This window comes from Dreissena polymorpha, chromosome 4, assembly GCF_020536995.1.
Source record: "Dreissena polymorpha isolate Duluth1 chromosome 4, UMN_Dpol_1.0, whole genome shotgun sequence".
Lineage (NCBI taxonomy): Eukaryota > Metazoa > Mollusca > Bivalvia > Myida > Dreissenidae > Dreissena > Dreissena polymorpha.
The window spans coordinates 22086755-22113925 of NC_068358.1; the positions used below are offsets into that span (position 1 = coordinate 22086755).

The following is a 27171-nucleotide window of genomic DNA, read 5'->3' on the forward strand; positions in this document are numbered from 1 at the left end:
CATGATGGAAACTTAGTCTATTAATTTGAGATCATTACATGCATTGCTTGTATAAAACACGGGCAATACATCATGTCTATGCTTTTTTTCTTCATACCCATGAGTTTATTGATGTTAGATTATGTGCAATGACGTTGCATTTTCCAAGATGATAAATTAAATCTCAGTTTTGCACTGAGTTTTGCACATTGCCCACTTTTTAGAATTTAGGAAACTAAGAAAAAGGACATTAACTACTTGGTCAATAGCTCTACGTTTGATCACCAAAATAAAACTCATGAATGTCTTGTGAGATGACATTTATGAACAAAATTCACCAATCAAGGGCTTAATATAAGAGTTACAGATTTTAAAAACATCTTTATTGAATTAAACATAACAATAACAAATACAAGTAATTCATATAAAACAAAACATCATCAAAGAACAAGAGCACCGCATAACAGGTGCCACGCTCGGCTACGGGTGCAGTTTTGAATAAATGAAAGCTCGTCAGATTTTTTTTTTAAAGGTCACAGTGACCTTGACCTTTGACCTAGTGACCCAAAAATGGGTGTGGCTTGTAGAACTCATCAAGGTGCACCTACATATGAAGTTTTAAAGTTGTAGGTGGAAGCAATTTGATTTTAGAGGCAATGTTCAAAACCTTAACAAAATGTTAAGGTTTTAGCACGACGCGGACGTCAGACGGCGGACGACACGACGAGCTGGCTATGACAATACCTCAGGATTTCTCTTAAGACAGGAAAAGGTTAACTTTATTCTGGAATTCAATTACTTATTTAAAAGCATTGCAGAATTTCAATTTGTTACAACATTAATACCCATGGAATATAACAATTCAAATATAAATATCACCGATGCAAATATCATTTAATACAAATAAAACTGAATGAGACAGATGTGGACACTGACGCACACGTATGTCAGTGAACACAAATGACAGTAGCCATAAACGAAGACAGAATCAATCACAACGCAATCTTCGATAGCACTCAATAAATATAAGAAGCATCTGGTCTAAAATGGTCGACTCTGAACTTCTGAACAGGATAATTTTATGGCAAATAGTCTGGCACCAAACAAACATATCTCACACATCTTGAAAATACATATTCACAACAGCAAGGTGAAGTTGATCAAAATGGCCTATCATTGAACACAGGTAATAATATCTGCTTAGTTGTTGCTGCACTCCACCTACTGTATTTGTGTGTAGTCATTTAGCCCTCCAGGGTTGGGTCTGAAACATGTTAATATAAGCATTTTAAACATTGGGTTTGGGTTTTTGAAAACCTTAATTGCCAGTAAATAGAGGAACACAAACAATGACTCAACTGTATTGCCTACAATGAAAATCAAGAACATTAATAAGCATGGAACATATCATATGACATGTTCCATCATTTACCGAAGTTTAATGACAATCTTGAATTGAAAATTTTGAGTTTGTCAATAAGAACCCGACATTAACCAGTTAAATAACAAGAGCTGTCAGAGGACAGCGCGCTTGACTATTTGAGTGCTTGACAATATAAGGTAAGCCATCATGGGGAAATTGTTCATAATCAATAATTTATTAGTCGATCTTTCAAAAATAAAAAAAAGGAAAAAAAAATAAAAAAAATTTTTGGGGGGGGGGGGGGGGGTGGTCGAGAGAGGGTATAAATGTGGGGTGTGATCATTTATTAGACGATCTATCAAAAATTAGAAAAAGGAAATAAATAATTTTGGGGGTGGGGGGGGGGGGGGGGATGGGGATAGGGGGGTATAATGTGGGGTGGGGTAATTTATTAGATGGTGTTTAAAAAACAAATAATTTGGGGTGGTAGGGGGTGGGGGTGAGAGGGGGGTATAAGGTGGGGTGTGGTAATTTATTAGATGATGTTTAAAAAAAAATTGGGGGGGGGGGGGAGTTAGGGGGGGAGGGATTCTGGGTAGGGGCATGGGGTATTGTTAGGGTGGAATACATTGTGGTATTCAGGTAAGTGTTGTTTTGATTGTGATCATAAATAAAGAAGTAATGGCAATTTAAGCAAAATGTTCAATTATCTAAGTGTAAAAGGGGCCATAATTATGTCACAATGCTTAAAACAGTGGTCTGCTCTTGTTTATAGGTTGGGTCATGTTGGCAAACAAGTATGCAACATATAAAAGCCAAATGTCAAAGGATATAGGAAAGATTTGGGGTAGTACGCAAACTTTAACATAGATTTATCAATAATATGCATATTCTAAGTATAAAAAGGGCAATAATTATGTCAAAATGCTTGATAGAATTGTCTGCTCTTGTTTATAGGTTGGGGTGATGTTGGTAAACAAGTAAGCAACATATGAAAGCAATATGTCAAGGGACAATGAAAATAAATGGGGTAGTACGAAAACTTTAACATTTGCTGCATATTCTAAGTGGAAAAGGGGCCATAATTATGACAAAATGCTTGATAGAGTTGTCTGCTTTTGTATATAGGTTGGGATTATGTTGGTAAAAAAGTATGCAAAATATGAAAGCAATATGTCAAGGGACAATGAAAATAATTGTGGTAGTATGAAAACTATAACATTTGCACGCTAACGCTAACAGAACGGAAAAAAAGGAAACGCCGACGCCGGGTCGAGTAGGATAGCTACACTATATATTTTATATATAATAGTCGAGCTAAAAATCTTAGCAGTTCATACTTTCATTTGAAGTTTGTTAAAGAATCAACAAGTTAAATGCATACATCGAGCACCCTTACAAAAGAGACAAAAACAAGACTGTAGGCAGAGACACAGAAAATCTAATCCAGAACAACACTTAACAATGGCTGTTTGTAAAACATGCTTGCCCCCATATGGGCTGTCAGTTGTAGTGAAAACCATTGTGTGAATACGTTTTTTGTCACTGTGACCTTGACCTTTGACCTAGTGATCTGAAAATCAATAGGGGTCATCTGCCAGTCATGATAAATTGATCCAATTTAGCTGGATGGGAGAGTCGACTAGGCATAAATGGGTTACAGTTTTAGGAAAGAAAAATACAATGATATTTGACCTTTGACCTTGAAGGATGACCTTGACCTTGACTTTTCACCACTCAAAATGTGCAGCTCAGTGAGATACACATGCATGCCAAATATGAAGTTGCTATCTTCAATATTGCAAGTTATCAAACTTTAACCAATGTTAAGTTTTTGGACACACGCATACAATGAATGAAATATGGGCTGTCAGTTGTAGTGGCAGCCATTGTGCCAATACGTTTTTTGTCAACGTGACCTTGACCTTTGACCTAGTGACCTGAAAATAAATAGGGGTCATCTGCCAGTCATGATCAATTTACCTATGAAGTTTCATGATCCTAGGCCTTATTATTCTTGAGTTATCATCAGGAAACCATTTCACTGTTTCGAGTCACTGTGACCTTGACCTTTGACCTAGTGACCATGAAAATTAATAGGGGTCATCTGCCAGTCATTATCAATTTACCTATGAAGTTTCATGATCCTAGGCGTAAGCATGCTTGAATTATCATCCTGAAACCTCTTTACTATTTCGAGTCACTGTGACCTTGACCTTTGACCTGAAATTCAATAGGGGTCATCTGCCAGTCATTATCAATGTCAGGGGACAAAAATACCACTCGTCCGCTCGTATTGACGAGTAAAATCTCGAAAGGACGAGTGAATTTCCCTAAAGCTCTCGTCCTACAGGACGAGTGAAAAAAGCTGATGTTAAAATATGTATTTTCTGACGAGTAAGACTTGTTTTCATTAAATAAAATCATTTTCTTAAATCATATCTATTCCGAAAGTAGATCGTGAATGAACCGGAAATTGTAATCGTAAATTTCATACAGCAGGTGCACGTTGTTATGCGAGACTGTGTCCCCAGTAAATATTGGCTTTTTGGTGTAAACTTTGCGCGTCCATGGTGACAGGGAACCAACCTATGCATTCACTGTAAGTATTGATTTTTAAAGAATTATTTAAACGCGAAGTACGGTTTCAAACCAGTCTGAAATTCGTCAGAAAAATGTCTGACACACGAGCGTTCTTTAAAGTTGGCGGTAGCGATGTTCAAACGTCCGAAACGGAAAGCACGCGAGTATTAGAACAACGGCAAACACAAAATTGTCTTCAATTATTTATTGTGTGTTCCTCATAAATAAAGTAATTTATTTCACTGCTTAACATTTATTTTGTGATCAGCTGGCATGAACAACTGAGTAAGCAGCAATTTAGCAGTGATACAAGAAACTTTATTAGTCATATCAGCCCTTTGCAATCTTCATTTCACCCATATTTTAAGGACAAGTGCATGTGTTTGCAGGGCGAATGAAAATTTTAATGCACTTGTCCTGCAGGACGAGATGCAGTTTAGAAATATTTTTGTCCCCTGAATGTACATATGAAGTTTCATGATCCTAGGCGTAAGCATTCTTGAGTTATCATCCAAAAAACCATTTTACTGTTTTGAGTCACTGTGACCTTGACCTTTGACCTAGTGACCTGAAAATCAATAGGGGTCATCTGCCAGTCATGATCAATGTTCCTATGAAGTTTAATGATCCTCAGCGTAAGCATTCTTGAGTTATCATCCGGAAACCATTTTACTGTTTTGAGTCACTGTGACCTTGACCTTTGACCTAGTGACCTGAAAATCAATCGGGGTCATCTGCCAGTCATGATCAATGTACCTATGAAGTTTCATGATCCTAGGCGTAAGCATTCTTGAGTTATTATCCGGAAACCGTTTAACTGTTTCGAGTCACTGTGACCTTGACCTTTGACCTAGTGACCTGAAAATCAATAGGGGTCATCTGCCAGTCATGATCAATGTACCTATGAAGTTTCATGATCCTAGGCCTGAGCGTTCTTGAGTTATCATCCGGAAACCATCTGGTGGACGGACTGACCGACCGATGGATGGACGGACCAACCGACATGTGCATAACAAAATACCCCCTCTTCTTCAAAGGGGGCCATAACAATTAGACAATAATATCGGTTGTCATACCACATGCCTCATTTATAGTCAAGAGCTTTTTAATGTGCAATGAATTTCAGAACGTGATTTAAGAGCGTCACAATTAACCCTAAACAAGAGCACCGCATAACTGGTGCCATGCTTGGCTAGCTGGTGCCTTTTTGAATAAATTAAAGCTTGTCAGAAATTTGTTTTTGGTTTTTTTAAGGGCACGGTGACCTTGACCTTTGACCTATTGACCCAAAAATGGGTGTGGCGTGTAGAACTCGTCAAAGTTCATCCTCATATGAAGTTTCAAAGTTGTAGGTGGAAGCAATTTGATTTTAGAGCTAATTCTCAAAACCTTAACAAAATGTAAAGGTTTTAGCATGACGCGGACGGCCGACGACACAACGAGCTGGCTATGACAATACCTCGGATTTTCTCCGAAAAAGCTGAGCTAAAAAACACTTTATGAGAAACATATTAAAATAAAGCCCTGTTTTGGAAAAATTGGGCTTTATGCACATGCGCAAAGAATTGTGCCAGATAAAATTGCAGTCCTCAAGAGCTAGTGAGAGACAACACTTTGGGCTGTTATGATATTCTTTATATAAAGGAAGTCTCTTCCAAACAAATCGAGCCAGTGCGGACTAATCTGGGACATCACTTCACGCACATGCATTAAGCCCAGTTGTCCCACAACAAGGCTCAATTATTCACCTGCAGCAACAAGTGCACAGTGCAGCTATGAGCCCACATGAGCAACTGTCGTCCTCCCTGCGATACAGTGGAGACTTGGCTGGCTCCTCACACTGGTCTATCAACTTGAACAGCTCACTCTTGGGGAAGCCAAACTCATAATACTCCTACAAAATACTCACACCCATAATTTGTCAGCAGAAAACACACAGTTGTTATATTATAACAAAAAAGCAATATAAACACTTGTAATATAAACACCCATAATATTCCCACAGAATGCATCCCTACACAATACACACATTTGTAATATTCCTACACAATACACACACTTCTGATATCCATACAGCATCCCTACCGAATTCACACACATCTAATATTCCTACAGAATGCACATTTTAATATTCCTACAGAATACACACACTTCTAATATTCCTACAAAATACACACACTTCAAATATACATAAAGAATACACACTTTTAATATTTCAGCAGACTACAGATGTTTTTTGTAATATTCCTACAATCAACATATGCATGTAATATTAGTGCAAAAATGTGTTATATGCCTACTCCTACATAATACACACACACACACACACACACACACACACACACACACACACACACACACACACACACACACACACACACACACACACACACACACACACACACACACACACACACACACACACACACACACACACACACACACACACACACACACACACTTCTAGTATTCCAACAAAACACACAAACTCAAAATAGTCCTTGTCAACAACTATTATAATAACAGTTCAGACATATAGTTTCTAAATTGAAAACAAAGACAAGTACATGCAATTTTATGAAAAATATTAAACACATAATAGCTTGAGATATCAAAGTTCTGCAGTAGGTACACACACTATCAGCAGCCAGCATACCTTGATAGTTTCATATGTGTCCATGATGACAGCGATGAAGAGGTTGAGGACTGCGTAGATGAAGAGGGAGATAAAGAAGTATAGGTAGATACGACTGTAGTACCAAACAAGCTCGTTGTCTGTGATGGTCGCTGAGAAGGTCGTAAACATGTCATCTCCATTGATCAAAGCAAATAGACACTCAGACGCTGTGCTCATTTGGCGGAACTGTGAAGTTCATATATTAGAGAAAAATTATAACTACTTTGGCAAAAAGCTTAGTAAATATGGAAATGGTAAGGTATTCAACAACCAAACCTAAAACATGTACAAATTGAAATAAATCAAGATATGTATTAAACAAGAGCTGTTAGAGGAGAGCATGCACTTCTCTGACACTATAAAAAATATCCAAACTATATAAACTATATAAAACTATATAAAAATGTAACTTATTTAGCTACAAGGTAATTATATATTTTTTTATGTGCAAAATATCCCACTTGACACATTTACATTTTTGAGTTGAAATCATGTTTTTTTATATACTGACATTGACCTTTATCAATGTGCCCCATATGCAACCAGATGTTGTTTTATAAATATACATATGCTTGCATCGCAAAAGCTCAGTGAACTTGACCTTACCCCACATACCCAATATGCAGTCCTGTGCTAGAAATGATTATCAGGCATTTATGCATGTAGTTTTGAAACATTAGCACAATTCGATACAGAGGTATTGAGAGGAAAACATTCATCTAAGTAAATGTTACCTAAAATATCACATCAAGTTTTGATTGAATGCATCTTTGTTTGAAGTTGCACTTCAATAGCTCAAGCAAGTATTTTGACCGCATGCATCCCAAATGCAACCCTCAGGAGGACTGGTTTTTAGGTATTTATAAACAGAATAGTCAAAATTGCTTGAAATTTGCAGGGACTCACAAGAACCATCCGAACTTTCAGCCAAATGAAACATAGCTCTAATTAACAAGAGCTGTCACCATAGGATGACTTATGCCCCCTATAAACGCTTGATAGAAGTTATGAGCTTTTTTCAAAACCTAAACTCAGATTTCAAAACCTAAACGCAGGACCCTAAGTTCAAGGTCAAGGTCACAGGGGTCAAAATTTGTGTGTGTAAAGAAAGGCCTTGTCCATATACACATGAATGCCAAAATATGAAATTGCTATCTAAAACGACATAGAAGTTATGAGCATTTTTTCAAAACTTAACACAAAGTGTAACATACAGACGGACGGATGAACAGTCCGATCACTATATGCCCTCCTTCGGGGCATAAAAAGCATAGGTACAGATAACACCATTGCATATGAACTGGTTCAATATGAACTGGTTCATGGTTTGGATTACTACTAATGGTCTACTCACCTTAATGTGGTAGGGTCCCAGTACCACCCACCCACAGATCACAAAACCAATGTACAGCATGAGACAGCAGGCTAGGAACCGCATCATGTTGGGAAACGCCTTCTTCAGAGTCACTATCAGAATCTACATAACAAAAAAAGTCTAACAAGAGGGCCATAGACATACAGCCAAAAAACATTTTCCATCGGTAGTCATGACACTGAACATATTCTATCTTTAGTCAAGACTATGAACAAGTTCTATCTGAAGTCAGGAATATGAACCTATGACCATATTCTATCTGCAGTCAGGACTATGACCATATTCTATCTGCAGTCAGGACTATGAACATTTTCTATTAGCAATCAGGACTATGAACATTTGTAGTCTAGACTATGAACATCTTCTATCTGCAGTCAGGACTATGAACATATTCTATCTGCAGTCATGACTATGAACATATTCTATCTGCAGTCAATACTATGAACATTTTCTATAAGCAATCAGGACTATGAACATTTGTAGTCTAGATTATGAACATATTCTATCTTTAGTCAAGACTATGAACTTATTCTATCTGCAGTCAGGACTATGAACTTATTCTATCTGCAGTCAGGACTATGAACTTATTGATATTCTATCTGCAGTCAGGACTATGAACATATTCTATCTGTAGTCAATACTATGAACATTTTCTATCTGTAGTCAAGAATATGAACATTTTCTATTAGCAATCAGGACTATGAACATTTGTAGTCTAGACTATGAACATATTCTATCTGCAGTCAGGACTATAACATATTCTATCTGCAATCAAGACTATGAGCGTATTTGATCTGTAATCGGGACTATAAAAAGATTTTGAACAAATTTTATCTGCAGTCAGACCTATAAACATATTCTATCTGCAGTCAAGACTATGAACATATTCTATCTGCAGTCAAGACTATGAACATATTCTATCTGCAGTCAGGACTATGAACATATTCTATCTGCAGTCAGGACTATGAATATATTCTATCTGCAGTCAAGACTATGAACATATTCTATCTGTAGTCAGGACAATCAACAAAGCAAAGCTGCAGTCAGGACTATGAACATACTCATAGTATTCTTTCTGCAGTCAGGATTATGATAATATTCTGTCTGTAGTCAGCACTGTGAACATATTCTATCTGTAATAGGACTATGCAAATATTTTATTTCAAATTTTGTCTTAACTCTCTTTCTCAACTAAAATTAGTGCTCACATTGAACTGTTGGAAGAAGCCGATGTATCTGAGGACGCCTAGCCAGGCCAGCAGACTTCCTGTTCCTAGCATCAGACCACAATAGTCATAGTTGGCCGAGCTGCTCTTTAAATTCTGCAATCAAACACACACACAATCAGCAAGCAATCACAGTCAACCACAAAACTCCTAGATTGCACAGCTACTTTTCAAATTCTGCAATCAAAAACATTTGTCAATGTGTATGCATATAATTCTTCCTTCAAACAATCACATTCTGAGATCCAAAAATCCTTTTTTGCAATCAGTTACATTATTTATTTCTTCAATCAATTTCAAAATCATAAAATAATATTATTAAATAAAAAAATCACAATCTACAGTAAAAAAATCACGTTAAATCACATGTTCAATAATACGATTACATTAGTTTAAACATATTTATTTTAGCTCGATTGCATCGAAAACCTAAGGCGTATTTGAAACACTCTTTAGTCCGTTTCCTGGGAATAGAACCAGTACTTTGCAATTTCCATGAAGTAAATAAACAATAACCAGCCCTACTCTGCTCTCCAGCTGAATCTTGTACCCTGAGCCCACCAGGGTCAGTGCATCGTTGATGATGATTGTCACGTACCACAGGTTAAGGAACTCACACTGGTCGGCCATCTTCATAGATCTACCATGACGTGCTATGAAAAACTGGTTTGTCTCCTACACATTTATAATGAAAAATTGGTTAACTGATATTGAATTTATCTCATGGACCATGCTTAAATGATTAAAAAGTAAACCCCAACACCAATAAAGTAAACACTTATTGAAGATAATAATACTAATGAACATGCATGTTGTTTAAAAATTTGATGATACATACTATATTAACGCTTTTTTGTTCAGAGTGTTTGAGAACATTTGTTTGACTGAGATTCCAAATATTCACTTTCGTAGCTAAGTGGTTAGGGGTTTGCCTACAGATTGAGTGCTACTGGTTAGAGCCCCACACAGGGATTATTTAGACAAGGTCGGGCTCTTTCAATCAGATTGTTAAATAAAGGGGCCAGTTTGTCTGGCAAACAGGATAGGAATTAGAACTTATGATGTTCATCGTACCTTTGCACTTTCTTGGGACACTATCATAAACTGTAAGCTTAAGACATTAAATATTACATTTTTGTTTTATCATAAATTTGTCTGTTAAGGTAGATGTTTAACTGTGTGTAAACAAGAGTGATCTGAGAAATTAATATTTTAATCAATTGATCAGCTGCGAGTGAGAAAATTGTATAATGTACCAACAAATATTCTATTTATTTAAAGGTATTAATACTGTTTCCACCATTTATTGACATATAAAAGAGTAAAACTGGAGAATTTGGTTGAAATAAAGACATCATGACGTTTAAACCACATCATTTCACAGTAAAACAGTGAAGATTATTGATAATTTTCAATGTTAATGTTCATGGTTTGAACAGTGAATTATCATTTTTTAGTAACTGATATTCCCATAAACAAGATAAAAGCACTTAATAAATTTCAATACCACCAACAAACATAGTGTTTTTTACCCTGCGGAGGGCCAAAGCTCGCCAGACTGAACGGAAGCACAGCACGACGGATAACGATGAGACACAGATCACAAAACTGTCCAGCAGAATATAGCCTATCTTCTGCTGCCTCTGCATATCTGAACAAGAGAAAAATCTATAGTTTTCATACTGATGGAGCTGAAAAGTATGTGCATTTTACAAAAAAAAAAAAAATAATTAAATAAAATGGCCAGTTTAATAGCATTGAAGAAGAGTAGATTTTGATTGAGCATATGCAGAAAGTTTCAATAATTCATCACAAGATTAAATAGCGTTTGTCTCATGTCTAGACCACAAAATATACCATCATTGTTTGAATTTCCTTTAAAATCCTGAATGTCACTGAAGTCAGTGGTCAACTTCACCAACATCTGGCCATCTTTATTGCTATCATCCAGTTTAATCTGTAACACATGTGTTTGATATTTTCAGTTACATGGATTTATTAAAATACTTAATTGTCAATAATATAAAATAAATATTTACATATATTTAACAAGAATCTTAGATTATATCGTAAAGGCCTACACATTACAGACTGATTAGTGTATAACAAAGCCACAAATCCTCTGAAATTATTGACTGATATTGACAAGAGATTATTTACGCATGACTAATTCACAACCTTGCACATCTTTGCTGCCTTGTGGCAGTATTCTGATACTATTCCGCTTAGAGGTTTGGTCAAGGGGCAATTAAGATGTTATCAATAAGGGTGCGTGGCCGCTTTTGTCTTTGAAAAGGGCAAAGTGGCGCTTCAGAATGGCGGCATGGTGCAGTCCCACACAAAAAGGGCCAGGGAAAAATACTAATCTATGTTTGATAAACACAGAATATTGCTCAAAACATCATGACCGCATTTCCAAGATAATTAGAAACAATCAGATAAAAAAACTTAAAAGGGAATGTAAACGAGCAAGTTTTATCTTCTTCGCTTCTGCAGGAAATTGCTTAGCAGGCAGGGACAACAGATGACAGATACGGACATTTTAATGGGACCAATACTCAAAGAGGAAAACCCATGATGGCACCACACATTCTTTACACTAAGCCTTTCACTTCCTCATTCATTTTTACATGAACCTTTTCTCTGTCAGAACCAAGGTGGCAATTGCTATATACAACCAGCATACAACCAGAACAGCCTGCAAGTAACTCACAGTCTGTTCAGGTTTAATGCTGTATGCTGCTCATTAGAGTCTTAGGGTTGGACATAAGAGCTTTAAAACTTTGGATCTAGTAATGTTGTTCTTAAATTCAATTTAATTTTCTTCGGGGCTTTAAACACGTCAAATTGCATATCTGAGTGGTTACGGGTTACAGTTGCCCTACTGGCCTTATAGCACTCACAGATACATCCATATTGAAGAGCTGCGGAGGGAAGGAGCGTTGCTTCATCTCCAAACGGAACAGTTTCAGCGAGAACTTGAGTTCCATAATCAACAACCTGCAATGGAACCAGCAAAGTTTCCGATTACCGGTAATACTTAGAGTAAAAACTGTCGTATGAAGATGTTCAATAGCTCAACACAGACACCAACATTTAGGTGAGTTTTATAGCTTGGATTTTTCGGTGAAGTGGCACTAAAAATCAGGGTTTAAAACATCATTACTAATGCCTTCACAGCTGAAGAAAAATATCATTGTATTTAAACAATAAATATCTCTAAAACACTATATTTACTTTTATGCCATTACCTGTCATAATCAATGGTCATGTTGTATGTCTGGTTCAGGTACACTGACACGTTGTATGACCCATCTGCCAGACTGCTCACGTTTTTACAGACTTTAAACATACATGAAGAACAATGATAACAGATAACAAGGTCACCCACAAACCACAAGTTTTGACAATAGCTTTCTTTTTTATTCTTGTCCAAGAATCTGATTTTTTTCTTAGTCAAACAGTTTGCAAAGTAGGTAAGTTTTTTTACTATCAATTAATGTAGCAATTTTGCACTTAAAACAAGACGATTTAGTCAATTGGGTATGGATGCCGCAACATTTTAATTCTATCTCAATTTATGGCAAAATTTGACGTTTGACCTCTAAGTGTGACCTTGGCCTTTGAGGTAATGTGACGGGTAATACATGTACATACAACACACTTTCTTATCATGTAGTCATTTGAGAGAAGATTTTTATTTTTCACAATAAATGACCTACTTACAGACCAGACAGGCCATATTATGAACAAATTTGACCTTTTACATCTTAAAGTGACCTTGACCTCTCAAATAGGGAGACAGGTTTTAAATCGCATTATGATGAATTTGAACTCTAAATGCCTCCTTGAACTTTAAAGTAGATTGATCAGTGTTCTATACAACAACTTGTCTTATGATAGATTGCTTTTTTGCCACATCATTTTAAAATCCATCTATGTATGGGAAGGTTATGGCTAGATCACGAATTTCCAAACTGTATCATTCCAAAATTTGACTTTTTACCTCTTTTACCATTACCTTTGAGGTAGGAAAACCGGTGTTAAAATTACAAATATCTTATTGATTATACTTGTAATGTAAAAGAAAAGCACAAATTATGTTTCCCTCAACCCAATGAATATGCACATAAAATGTATTTCTGTTACATCCTTCTGTATATCTTTATGAACTTACAGTAATATTACCAGTCATACATAACATGAAATCAGCAGTTTTCACATAAATGGTAATAAACCAATAGCCTCAAATAATGACGAAATCACATTAAACAGTTGAACTTAAACAGCCCCAGATCTATTATTCATAAATTTCTGCTAGCCCAAATACATTTCTGATGAAACTTTACTGTCTTCTTGATCAATCATATCTACCGCATGTTTATTTAAGAATTTCAACATGCCCAAATTTTTACTGGTCCAAAAGCAACTAGGTATATAGAAATTTCTTCTTTCCCCACTCAACGTATATCTTAGTTTGCACTACCTCAAATGCATCTGGTGAAATTAAAATCTCTTTTATCTCATTTAAATTTATTTCTGAATTTCTGTTTCCACAAATTTATCTGGTGAAAATGAAATTTCATCTATCCCACTTTATTTCTTAATTTCTATTTACTCATATGCATCTAGTAAAATACAAGTTTCTACTATTCCCGCATCATTTTTTGCTGAATTTCTACCAGCTCTTATAACATTTATCTAGAAGTTTATTTTACTGACCATTTTCAATGTTGGAGTCAATACTGTAGGTCTTGTTAATATCATCTATGACCCCTGACGTGTACTGGTGCATACACATCTGCATGGGAATCACAGTGCCATTGATGTCCCGGTAGAAACGCAGCGTGCCTATAGCATTGCTCTCTGTCTTGTCATACTGAAACATAGTGTTTTATTATTATTTAAATCACTCTGAAACACACTAGTCTACCAATTATAAACAAGAACTGTCAGAAGACAGCGTGCTCGACTATTTGAGTGCTTGACGTATAACGTCAGCCATCATAAAGAAATTGTTCATATTCAATAAGGTCAAGGTAATATAGTCATATTCTAAGTGGAAGAGGACCATAATTGAAACATATTGATTGCTTATGTTTTGAAGAAGTTGTACTTTATAGACGATTCTGAGTTCAGGTATATTTTCCACAATCTATTGAACATTTGTAAAGACATAAAACAAACTAATAAGATTTTATTTCAAGTTTGATAGCAATAGCTTGGGTGGGATGGTTGGACGGTCCTTAAACAATAAAATAAATATAATTTTTTTCCATGTTTAAACAAATAATTATTTTTGGGTGGGGGGTTGGAGAGGGGGGTATAATGTGGGGGTGTGGTCATTTAATAGATGATCTTTAAAAAAAAATGAAAAAAAAAATGAAAAAAAACTTTTTGGGGGAGGGCGATTCTGGGGTGGGGCGTGGGGGATGGTTTGGGTGGAGTCCATTGTGGTATGTTAGGTAAATGTTGTTTTGTCAAAGTATGAATCAAATTCTAAGGCTCAACATTACAAGTTGTCCTATTGTCCCTGGCAAGTAAAAGTTCGGTCCGGGATAGTTATTTTATAATCTAGTTGTCCACCCAGGCAAGTGCAAAAAAGAACAAAGAGCATTAAATTTAGACTTTAATTAGACTTAAATTGCTGTAATCATTTTGTTAAATGAGCAAAAATAAAAAAGGTTTTGGGGTGTATCATATGATCTTTATTAAAAAAATATGAGATTTACAGTTAATGTGATATTTAATGTTTGGGCAAGTGGCTTTACATTGAGGGCAAGTAGATTTTCTAAGTACTTGCCCGGAAGGGCAAGTTGGTTTTAAGGTTAATGTTGAGCCCTGAATTCGATCATAAATAAAGAAGTTATGGCAATTTAAGCAAAATTTATTAATTGACCTTGAGTCAAGGTCATTCAAAGGTCAAGGACAAATTCAACTTGCCAGGTTCAGTACCCTCATGATAGTAAGAAAGTATGTGAAGTTTGAAAGCAATAGCCTTGATACTTTAGAAGTAAAGTGGATATAAACACAAAATTTAACAAAAAAATCAAAGTTACTTAGACAACAAAATGCCATAATTCTGTTAAAATGCCAAACAGAGTTATGCAACTTGCCCTGTACAGTCCCCTTACGATTTTAGCGAGTTTTCCAAGTCTGAAAGCAATAGCTATGATACTTTAGGAGTAAAATGGACGCAAACACAAAACTTAACCAAATGTTAAATTATCTAAGTATAAAAGTGGCCATAATTCTGTCAAAATGCCAGTCAGAGTTATATAACTTTGCCTGCACAGTCCCCTTATGATAGTAAGTGTTGCAAGTATGAAAGCAATAGCTCTGGTACTTTAGAAATAAAGTGAACACAAAACTTAACCAAATTTTCAATTTTCTAAGTATAAAAAGGGAACATAATTCTTAAACAAGAGCACCGCCTTGCGGGTGCAGACCGCTCATCTATTTTCTTTTTAAAGGTGAAGGGACTCTCATTTTCAATCACAAAGGAGGGATGGGTGGAGTGAAGAGGGGTGTATAGTGTGGGGGTGTGGATATATTACATTATTGTCCAAAAATGCGGAAAAAAAAAAAAAAAATTGGGGGGGAGGGGGGGGGGGGGGGGTATGATGGTTGGACAGTATTTCAAATATAAAATAATAAAAATAAATATGTGTGTTTTTTAACCGTTTCAAAAAAAAATTAAAAAAATAAAATTGGGGGGGGGGGGTGGGGTGGGGGGGGGGGTATAGTGTGAGGGTGTAGTGGTCATTTGTGAGATGATCTTTAAAAAAAAAAAAAAATAGGGGGGGGGATTCGGGTGGGGGGAGGGGGTGGTGTGGGGGGGATTCTTGGGTGCGATGGTTGGACGGTATTTCAAACATAAAATAATAAAAAAATATTTGTTTTTTTAACCGTTTAAAAAAAAATTGGGGGGGGGGGTGGGAAGGGGTGGGGGGGGTGGTCATTTGTGAGATGATAAAAAAAAAAATTAGGGGGGGGGGGATTCGAGGGGAGGGGGGAATTCGGGGGGGGGATAGGGGGAGGGGGGAAGGGCATCGGGGATGGTTTGGGTGGAGTCTATTGTGGTATGTCAGGTAAGAGTAGTTGTCTCAAAATATCAATCAAATCTACCGGTAATCATAAATAAATAAGTTATGGCAATTTTAGCAAAATTTAATAATTAGACCTCGAGAGTCAAGGTCATTCAAAGGTCAAGGTAAAATTCAACTTGCCAGGTACAGTAACCTCATGATAGCATGAAAGTATTTGAAGTTTGAAAGCAATAGCCTTGATACTTCAGAAGTAAAGTGGATCGAAACACAAAATTTAACCATATATTCAAATTTACTAAGTAAAAAAAGGGCCATAATTCCATAAAAATGACAACCAGAGTTACGCAACTTGTCCTTTTACTGTACCCTTATGATAGTTTGCGAGTGTTCCAAGTATGAAAGCAATATCTTTGATACTTTAGGGGTAAAGTGGACCAAAACACAAAACTTAACCAAATTTTCAATTTTCTAAGTATAAAGGGCCCATAATTCCGTCCAAATGCCAGTCAGAGTTACATAACTTTGCCTGCACAGTCCCCTTATGATAGTTAATAAGTGTTGCAAGTATGAAAGCAATAGCTTTGATACTGTAGGAATAAAGTGGACCTAAACACAAAACTTTAACAAATTTTCAATTTTCCAAGTATAAAAAGGGCACATAATTCTGTCAAAAGGCCAGTCAGAGTTACATTACTTTGCCTGCACAGTCGCCTTATGATAGTTAGTAAGTGTTGCAAGTATGAAAGCAATAGCTTTGATACTTAAGGAATAAAATGGACCTAAACATAAAACTTTACCAAAATTTTCAATTTTCTAAGTATAAAAAGGGCACATCATTTTGTCAAAATGCACGCCAGAGTTATCTAACTTTGCCTGCCCAGTCCCATCATGATAGAAAGTAAGTGCACCAAGTTTGAATGCAACAGCATTGATACTTTCTGAGAAAAGTGGACCTAAACGCAAAACTTAACCAAAATTTTCAATTTTCTAAGTATAAAAAGGGCACATAATTCTGTCAAAATGAACGCCAGAGTTATCTCACTTTGCCTGTCCAGTCCTCTCATGATAGTTAGTAAGTGTACCAAGTTTGAATGCAATAGCAATGATACTTTCTGAGAAAAGTGGACCTAAATGCAAAACTTAACCGGACGCCAACGCCGACGCCAAGGTGATGACAATAGCTCATAATTTTTTTTCAAAAAATAGATGAGCTAAAAATGCTTGGTACAGTTGTCTGCTCTTGTTTATAGACTGTGGTCATGTTGGTAAAGAAGTATGCAAAATATAAAAGCAATATGACAAGGTATATAGAAAATATTTGAGGTGGTACGCAAACTTTAACATAGATTTATCAATAATATGCATATCCTAAGTGGAAAAAGGTCCATAATTCTTACAAAAGGCTTGTTACAGTTGTCTGCTCTTGTTTATAGATTGGGATCATGTTGGTTATGAAGTATGCAAAATATGAAAGCAATATGTCAAGGGACATAGGAAATAATTGAGGTCGAACGCAAACTTTAACATTCCAACGCTCACGGAATGGGAACGCCGACGCCGGGGTGAGTAGGATAGCTCCACTATATATATTTCATATATAATAGTCAAGCTAAAAAATAGGTGATGAGATCTGGAAAACAAGCAAACATGTAAAGCTTAGCAAACAAGATGAGTGCATAAACTTGACAACATAACATTTCTGTATTGTATATATTTCAAATCTAAGAGAAAGCAAATGAAATAATAAAACAATGTCATGAAAATCAAACTTAATGGTTATAATCAATTAGTGTTCAAATAAAGAGATTCAACTAACAGGAGTAAATTTTATCAAGGTATGCACAATTATGGGATACAAAGCAAATTTATTCATTTTGACAACACTTGCCTTCTTCATTGCAAAGTTCACATGTTTCTCGACATCGTCAATATCGTACACAGCATACTGGCCGATGGCAGGTGGGTAGGGGAGCGTCTCGTAAGTGCTGTCCCAATCTTTTAAGTAGAAGTGACTCAGGGCAATATTAGACTTCTCAGTGAACTCTACAAAACTTGAACGACTGTATCCGAATTGAATCAACTGAAAAATCAAATCACACACATTTCACAATCCATCTTTTCTTTTTAGTATGTAGCCGAAAACCGTCTAACAAATAATACTTTAATAGAGTTTTGGCCCAAAATGAATACCCCAAGAAAGTTCAGTATGTTAAACTGATCCCCGAATTTGATGATAATTTGATAATTTTGCCCCTTATCAAGAGCTAGTGCCCCTTCCCCGAAGCTTAATAACTAACAACTAAATCAACTGCTTTAATTTATGCAGAAAATTACATTTATGCCTGATGGTCCAAAAATACAAACTTCCTATTTCCTTACCTGTACTGTTACTAACACTATCTTTAAAATCTGCACAATAAGTTTCCAAGGACACTTTCGTCTTGCTGTAACTTTCTCATGTGGACCCATAAAAAAGAACTTTAAGCGGCGTAACAGTTTTTCTTCCATGTATGGTGTGTAAAACGATCGCACTCGTGACAATTTGGGTTTAGAGGAACTAGAATTTTGAGGCTGCTTTTGAATTGGGGACTTTGCCCGCTCACGCTCGTTACGAGTGTGGGCTCGCTGTCTATATGAAGTGCTGTGTGGGTGTTCTATGTCTTGCGCCGCGAGATGCTCGCCACCCTCCAGTCCAAGCGTCTGATCATTGGCCACCACATTTTCCATCACCTCCATGTCAATATTGGGCTGAAACAGAAAGATTTACAAGGTCTTAATCTGCCAATAACAAAATAAGCTAAATATTGTGATATTTTCACACATTTTTTTTAGGCTTAAACTTTTCTTTTTAGAACCCCATATCAAAATAGCCAAAATTTAAAGCTTTGAACATAATGTTGGTAAAATAAACTTAGGACAATTATGATGAAGTCGAATAACTGGTAAATAAAGAGCAATCAGTGAAAGCTAGATCTATGCAGCAGTTGAAATATAGAGGGCTACTAAATTAATAATTGGATTAGTCTCCCGTATCTCTTAAAAGTCAAGCGAATGCCTCCTTTGTTTATTGGAGTGCATATTTCTAACCAAATCATGAAGGCTGAACATGTATCATCAAGTCCTAACTTTCAACTAGACAGTTGAAAATGAAAGCAAAACGTGTAGCACTGGCAGTGTTTACAAGTTGAAATGTAATAAAACGCAAATAATTATACAGAATAAATGGCAGTTACCGTTCGCCATTCATGGACAGGTCATATCGATGTACATTGTATCTTTATTCTATATACATACACTCTTTATATGAACGCACATACACGCTTTAACTTAAAAGAACAAGCACATATGTCAGATGACAGGAAGTAAATAACAGGCTACACACAACTACGTGATTCATGCTATAAATAAATCCATCGTCATGTGACCTATTCAAAAACACATGGGTGTATTAATAGTATGGGGAGCCATTCTATACATAGATGGTGACGTCACTACGTTATTGTCAGTAAGACCGGTGTGACACATATGATGGGGAGCAAGAATTGGAAATGTATGTTGATAGCACAGTCTGGTTTTCAAGGTATACACGTGTTTCGTTTGCAATCACATATTAATGCACATGACATAGTTGGATATGAACTATCAATCATATAGTACCTTATGAACCGTATAAAGGTATAAAGTAAAATTGCAATGAAATTAATTAATAACATAATAATTTTGACATGTTATTTTGAAACAAGATTTTTTTAATCATATATTTATATACGATAAAGACTGATATTCGTGCAGTCTGTGCAAATCATGAAAAATCAATTATCTCCGGAATCTTCCGTAAATATATTGATTTATGCCATAAAACGTATGCTAATCCAGTGTATGCATTAATTTTAGTGTTACCGGTAATTACCTTCTTACGAGGCGTTTGAAACATTTTAGAAAGCAGGATACAAACACGCATGACCTAGCATTAACTGTCACTACGTAAATTTTATTTTCGATTATAGCAGTCGGTGCGACTTATTTCTTAAATTTTACGAACCGGATCACGCAAATTGCATAAGGCGCCATGAGTCTTACGATTACATTATTTTATTTGGGAAATGTATTGCATTCATCAACATATTTTAATGGTTTATTTTGTTTCATGATATTCAATATTGTTGGTTTACACTTAATTGTTGTTGTTTAAAAAATAAAATAAGATTCAATGTTATGTGAGCTCTTTTTTCAACGTTGCATCTGTATTAATTATTTTTCTACACGGTAAACTAAATTTCTTAAAATCAAGGCCCCAATCCTAGATCATATTCCTTCGCTATGTTTGCTTATTGTATATGCATACAAAGGGAGACATACAGTGAATGCAACATTACTCGTTCTGTCCGTTCGTCAGGTTTTCCGTCGGCCTTTTCATCCCGCATCTTGTGCGAAGCATAACCCAACACAATATTTTTATGGAGTCATACGATACTTCATATAATTGTGATGGTGTTGAGAGGAAGAGCATAGATCGATGATCAAAACCTGTTCTCCAAAATAACGGAGTTATTGTCTTTTGAACAATTTTCCTTTTCGGAGCAGACCATTTTTATTAAAGGGATTACAAATACAACACATTCCTGGGTAAGTTAAACCAATAGGTTGGGAAGAAGTGCAAAATTACAGGAGCCATAGCTTTCTCTCTCTTTAATATTAGTAGAGTATGCAGTGCATGGCTACATTGTTTAATTTTTGTGCATTGTACATTAGTAATACAGTATTGTATGAATGTATTTGATACTTCATACAGAGATAGAAGACGTTGAGACAAAGTGCAAAGAATAAGGACCGTAACTAAGGAGTAATCAGAAACGTCGAGTACACAGACACAATTCAATATTCTGGATGTATTGCCAGCAATTTATGTTTACAGTCCAACCCCTACTAACGGTCACCCCTCGTCGACGGTCACCCCGTTTAGGCGAACGGTCTGTGCCGCGACCGTCGATTAACACTATGTAATGCATTAGCGGTCACCCCGTTTCTACGGCAAGCGGCCAGCAATTTTGCATCCCAAATGTTAATTTTCCTCCATATGAACGGTCACGCTCGAGTAAGTTTACACTGTAATTGACACTTAAGAAAAATGGCGACTGATTGTGTTTTTGCAATTCTTCAACACAATGATTACAAGGTTATGTATACAGCGTGTGAAATTTGTATGCGTGCAGTAATCGTTACATTTTATTGTATTTTGGTTTATCCTTTACAATAATATGATCCAGAACTTTAATATCTGACAGCAAATTATGTCCGATAATTACCGAAATCCTGTTGCGGAATTGCAAAAACACAATCGGTCGCCAGTTTTTTTCAAGTGTCATGAACAATAAAAATTGCATTATAGGAATATACGATGGCGCGTCAAGAAGACTGCGTTTCGATTTTACTAGCGGCGTGAAGGAAAAAGTAAGCGTGTTCACGCACAGTCTATCGAGATTAAAATCGAAACGGCGTTCATTTTGGAAAAAAAAACGTTAGCCACGAATTTTCGCCAATCAATGATTTTTAATTGCCAAATTACAAATAATAAATTATAAATTAAGAATCTCTTTTCCAATAATAATAGGTGATATTCGCACATGCGGAAACAAAAAGATCAAACGGTCGCATATTGCATTTAACCCTATAACATGATAGTCTGCCGCTAATTAATTGCAATTTGCAAACTGGCTGTCAAAATGTTCATCACACGCCACTCTTCAGTACTACAGTACAGAGCCTAACCACAGACAGGAAGTACGTATCGATATTTTCGCCGTTGCGTCGGTGTAATTTTGCCCATGTACATAACCGACTTACTCGCGCGTGGCCGCTCATATGGGGGAAATGTTTGTAATTGCACAAATATATAGTAGACCGGTCATTAATAAATGTTTTGTTGACGCTACAACTTGATTATTTTGAAAGCAACACTTTTATGGCACTATTGATACGATTTTGTAAAAAAATACTCTTCACATAAGCAAGATCATTGATTCGGACCTTCAAATTTCACCATGTCACAACTTTTAAATTGCTTGCCATGAATTGATAAATGAGCCATATGTTGAATAAACATATTATCCATACAATAATCATAAATTTATGAAAAAACTTCAGGTCCTTATCGCATTTTTGAAAGTAGCATCGGCTCGTTTATAAATGCATCTCCAAAAAGAGGTGGCGCCTGTGATTAGCGGCCATGCAGTAGAATCGCAGGCTCAGTAAACGTGCGTTTGGCAGGTGTGTGCTAAATGAATGCCGTATTATATTCATTATAGAAAACAGAACGTATTTTTCCCAAACAAAATTGCTAAAAGAACTGATTGCTTGTATAATAAGAGGTCGGGTGTCTATATCGTTATTCTTGATTGTGTTCTGTTATATTGTATTGTTAAAATACATATATAAATCAACAAAGATGCCCCCAATCCCCACCCACCCCATACGACATCGGCTTAAATTGACTCTCGCTACGCCAGAGCTTTTACATATGACCATAAATGTAGCAATACTGTTTCAAATGTGTTTATATGTTTAGATGTGCAATTTTATTTATTGAAATAATAACACTCGCACATGGCTATAATGATAACTTATTTCAAAGTTGCGTAATTAATTAATATTAATTCTGCTTACAGTTTTTTTATGTGTGTCGCTTACCTGTTTCGCTCGTTTATACCGAAAGCACATTCTGTAGATTTCGCGGTCTCCCATTGGATACCATATTATAAACACACAATTCTGAACACAGTTATGATTTGCCAAAAGTAGCAACTAACGGTATATTGAATTTATAAAGAACTGTTCAGATTTGTTAATATCTTAAAAATGACTAACATCCACTTCCGTTTTCGCGCATTTGTCTAAAATTAAAAGGAAAAAGTAATAATTAGATTAAAAAATTCAATATGATACAACAACTCGTTTACTACGATGTGTTTTAATATCGATAAATATCATTAAAAGAAGATATAACATATATAAAAAGCTCATTTTAATACTTTTACATGTTTCGATCCTTCCGAAACCCAAACACACGCGGTCGCAGAAGTCATCGTAATCCTTTCACATCATAACTTAACAGACGACAAAAAGTAAACTGTTAAAAAAAACTAACAATGAATTAAATGTTCCAGTTGAACATTTGAAAATGATTTAAGCATCTTGATAACGATGATCATGTAAGTATTGAACACGTGAATTCTGATAACATCCGAAAGTCAAGCAAGATAACGACAATTATTTCGTACATTTGGTATCTTACTTTCACGTGATTCATACTTGCTTAAGTGTATTAAGATAATGATTATGATGTGTATACAAAATCAGCGTTTAATTTGTAACATGTACACGTGTGTCCCTAAAGTAGACTATATTTGTATTGATGATTTCTCAATTATGTAATACTTGATAACACAGCAGTTAATTATTGTAGCTAATTCGCTGCTTACATTACACAACATACACTTAAAATATTCATCTTTTTCATATTTCACGTTTTACATAAACCGCTACATCCTTAAGTGTTATCGCACACTTGAAGTACAAAACTGCAAAACAAATGTTCAACCGTACATGCATCTGAATGATGTCCTCTTATCTGTAATCCTGTTCGGGATGTGAGCTATGATCATTCACTTTGTCAATGGATAGAACATGGATTGCCACAATATACTTTGAATAGCTGAAGAGGTCTAAGGTATTATTACAAATCACTATTTAGGTTATATAACAAAATATCTTGGGAAAATGTATATAAGATGTACGCGCCTACAGTGACAAAAGAAAGAAGTATTACTGTCCGTAATACATAATTGGCCACACTGATACATTAAAGGGTCCTTTTCACAGATTTTGGCATGTTTTGAAGTTTGTCATTAAATGCTTTATATTGATAAATGTAAACATTGGATACAAAAAGCTCCAGTAAAAAATCAAGAATAAACTTAAAAAAAGAAATAAGGTGGCAATCGGCAGGGCTCGAACCACTGACCCCTGGAGTACTGGAGTAAAAAGTCTACCTCTAAGACCACTCGGCCATTTTTCCGAATACAACGACAGTAGTATTTTATACTTTATATAAGCAATCCTTGTTGTTTCACAAAATATAACGACAATAACAGAACTCTCCAAATTATTAATTCGTTTCGCGTTGCAACGCTTTATAATTTTTGGGTTTTTAAATCGTAAAAAGATGCCTATAATGGCTATTTTAAAGCATAATTAAATGTTAAGTATTACTGTTTCCTCACAAATATCATAACTAAAACAAAAATTTGCGAATCTTTAACAACTTTTTTTCAATTTTGTCAATTTACCCAAACGTGAAAAGGCCCCTTTAAACTCATACTGGCCCAAATATCTGTCATACTGAGCAGCCAATATTAAAAAGTACTTGGTATGAATAATTATGCGTAAATATGTATGTGCAGCAATTATGAACATGTGATTTATAAATCAGTGGTTAATGAAAGCTACTTAGCACTCTCCGTGTATGTTAGACAACAATTTAATGAAGTCAGTAAGTTGTGTCATCAGAATGAACTAATTGTGCCCCCCGCAAGAACGGGGTACACAGATGTCAATAAGAACGGGGTACACAGGTGTCAATAAGAACGGGATACACAGGTGTCAATAAAAACGGGGTACGCAGTTGTCAATAAGAACGGGGTACACAGCGGTCAATAAGCACGGGGTACACATGAGTCAATTGTTCGGTTGATTGGTCGTTTTTAGAGATAAGTTTGTGGAGCAACTTGTTTATCATAACTCAAGCGATTACATGGAAAAGATATGTCATCATAAAAAGTAAAGGAGTGTTGGGGTATAAGCCTTGTTTCCGACAAAGCTTTCACTAGATTGACTGCACATGCAAAATACTTTTTTTTTTAACTTCAAAAAGGCGTGACAATAAAGTTATCGTGCAATTCAGGGTTGACAATACAATAGGTAATAAAATACAGAGAAACATTAAACTGAATAATAGAATGAACATACAAGAACTAGTATTTACAGTCATGGTATATCAATTCAGTCACGAATCAATTACTATATTATGTTTGGGTTGTTTCCATGAACCCGGGCTGAAATATTCAAGAAACGCTTCATGCAAAAAAAAACCTGACCGGACTGTATGTGATGCCGAATAACTCGTTACTTTATTTTACTATCTAAAGCTCAATCAACACATGCAAAAGTTTCAATAGGCGTTGGTAAGTTGGAATTTCTCCAATGCTTACGGTGTAGAATTTTCAAGTAATAAATGTAACAAATTTCTGGTGTTTATGCTTTAAATAGAGGATGCGACTCTTAACAGATCTTAGGACCAATTATGACTTTAAACAAGTGTTTGGAATAAACTAATTGGAAACTACACATGTAAACCTTATAACCAAAATAGAATACTAGTAACATACCAGCGGAATGAGCTTCATTTAATATATCCATTTCATTAGGAAACCAGATTAAGAGTTAACGACAAAGCGAATATTGCTGTGTGTAATGTTACCATGTTCTTTTTATGTTCTTTATATCACTCTTTTTAACTTCATAGTAACATCGTGAATTGATTTAGTGTTATGAAAAATGACAAGACGAACATCGGATGAAAAAGCATTTTCATACAATGAGGTATTTAGGGTAGTAAATGTTATTTTACAAAACAACATGTTTAACCCCCTAAAGAATCTGTGGTGCGATTGCTGGCTTGGTTTGAAGGTCTGTCCTTCCGGTCTCCAAATCTGCTCTGTTACTTTATAATGCCTTTGAGGTTTTCAATATATATGTTAGGATTAGAATTTACAATGACAAGACAAGAAGTTGTGTGTTTCTTCAAGGTTCATTGCTTGAAGGTCAATGTCAATGTAATTCAGGGTTAAATATGTTGATTTCCTCTCTGCACTTGTTATGCTTGGACAGATTTGAATGAAAGCTCGAATTAGTACTGCACATAACCAGAGGATATTCCGCCAATAAAGTGCATGTTCTTCAGTGAAAAGTCAAAGACGCAAAGGTCAATACGCACGAATAATTGTTTCTGCTTTTGCAAATTTTAAAGTATTTTAATATAACTTCGGATTATAATTCCACATGTGCAAATCATCAAGGTCAACGTTTCTTAAAGGTCACATTTAGAGGTCAAAAGTTTAGTATGACCATCACTTCATATGACATGTATTATCTTTTAAAACATTTTTTCTATAACAAATAAAACTAGTTGTATCGTTAAAATTTTGCTGTAATGTAATTAAGGGTGGGAAGAATACTGAAATAATATTCTAATATTCGTTGTCATCATTCGAATATAATTGAATACGATTTTTAAATCTTTGCTTCAAATGTCCGAATTTAAAAACGTCTGGATTAAAGAGACCCCTATAAAGCGTATCGTTCATGCATCATTGAAAAATAGGGATATAGAAGTCATTTTTAAAAATGATAATTGATTATTACATGTGTATTTGTCAGTTGTGATTTCATACTTTTTTATTTTCATGCCGTAAAATATATTAAGTCGCAAATGAAGAATATAGTAATCAATTATCATTTAAAAAATGACCACTCTATCCATATTGTTGATATGACAAGGTTTAATATATTTCTGGTAAGCGTATTACCGTAATCCACATTTATTGCAATACTATACGAAATTGAACATTACCTTTGTCTTATCACTTAGGCGGGTGAAATAATTCCAAACACGAGAGGATGGCATTTTGAATTGCTCAAACGTCATTCAAAATTAAATGAAAGATGTACCCCGAACATACACATAGTTTTAAATGAACACCATCGAGCCTAAATAAATTGATACTTATTTGAAAACAAGATTAATTGGTTAAACATTGAGTAACAACATTCTGATTATATGATCATGGATTCATTACATGAAT

General features: G+C 35.5%; 1 protein-coding gene across 7 annotated transcripts; it reads right to left on the reverse strand.

The window, feature by feature from the left end:
- Nucleotides 1-345: 345 nt before the first annotated feature.
- Nucleotides 346-27171, reverse strand: LOC127877409 (mucolipin-3-like). Of its 7 annotated transcripts, none has more exons than XM_052423259.1 (15): nucleotides 23287-23551; nucleotides 22940-23142; nucleotides 18632-19000; nucleotides 18141-18332; nucleotides 13926-14082; nucleotides 12455-12545; nucleotides 12107-12203; nucleotides 11061-11160; nucleotides 10736-10854; nucleotides 9729-9878; nucleotides 9186-9299; nucleotides 7957-8079; nucleotides 6582-6788; nucleotides 5674-5819; nucleotides 346-1243 (listed from the first exon to the last, which is right to left on the reverse strand). In XM_052423259.1, exons 2-15 carry the CDS (start codon nucleotides 22991-22993, stop codon nucleotides 1201-1203), a joined length of 1962 nt encoding a protein of 653 aa, XP_052279219.1. In that variant the 5' UTR covers nucleotides 22994-23142; nucleotides 23287-23551; the 3' UTR covers nucleotides 346-1200. The 7 variants fall into 7 exon arrangements, with proteins under 7 accessions (XP_052279219.1, XP_052279218.1, XP_052279216.1 ...); XM_052423258.1 differs by having other exon boundaries at nucleotides 23281-23551; XM_052423256.1 differs by lacking the exons at nucleotides 22940-23142; nucleotides 23287-23551 and adding an exon at nucleotides 26940-27171.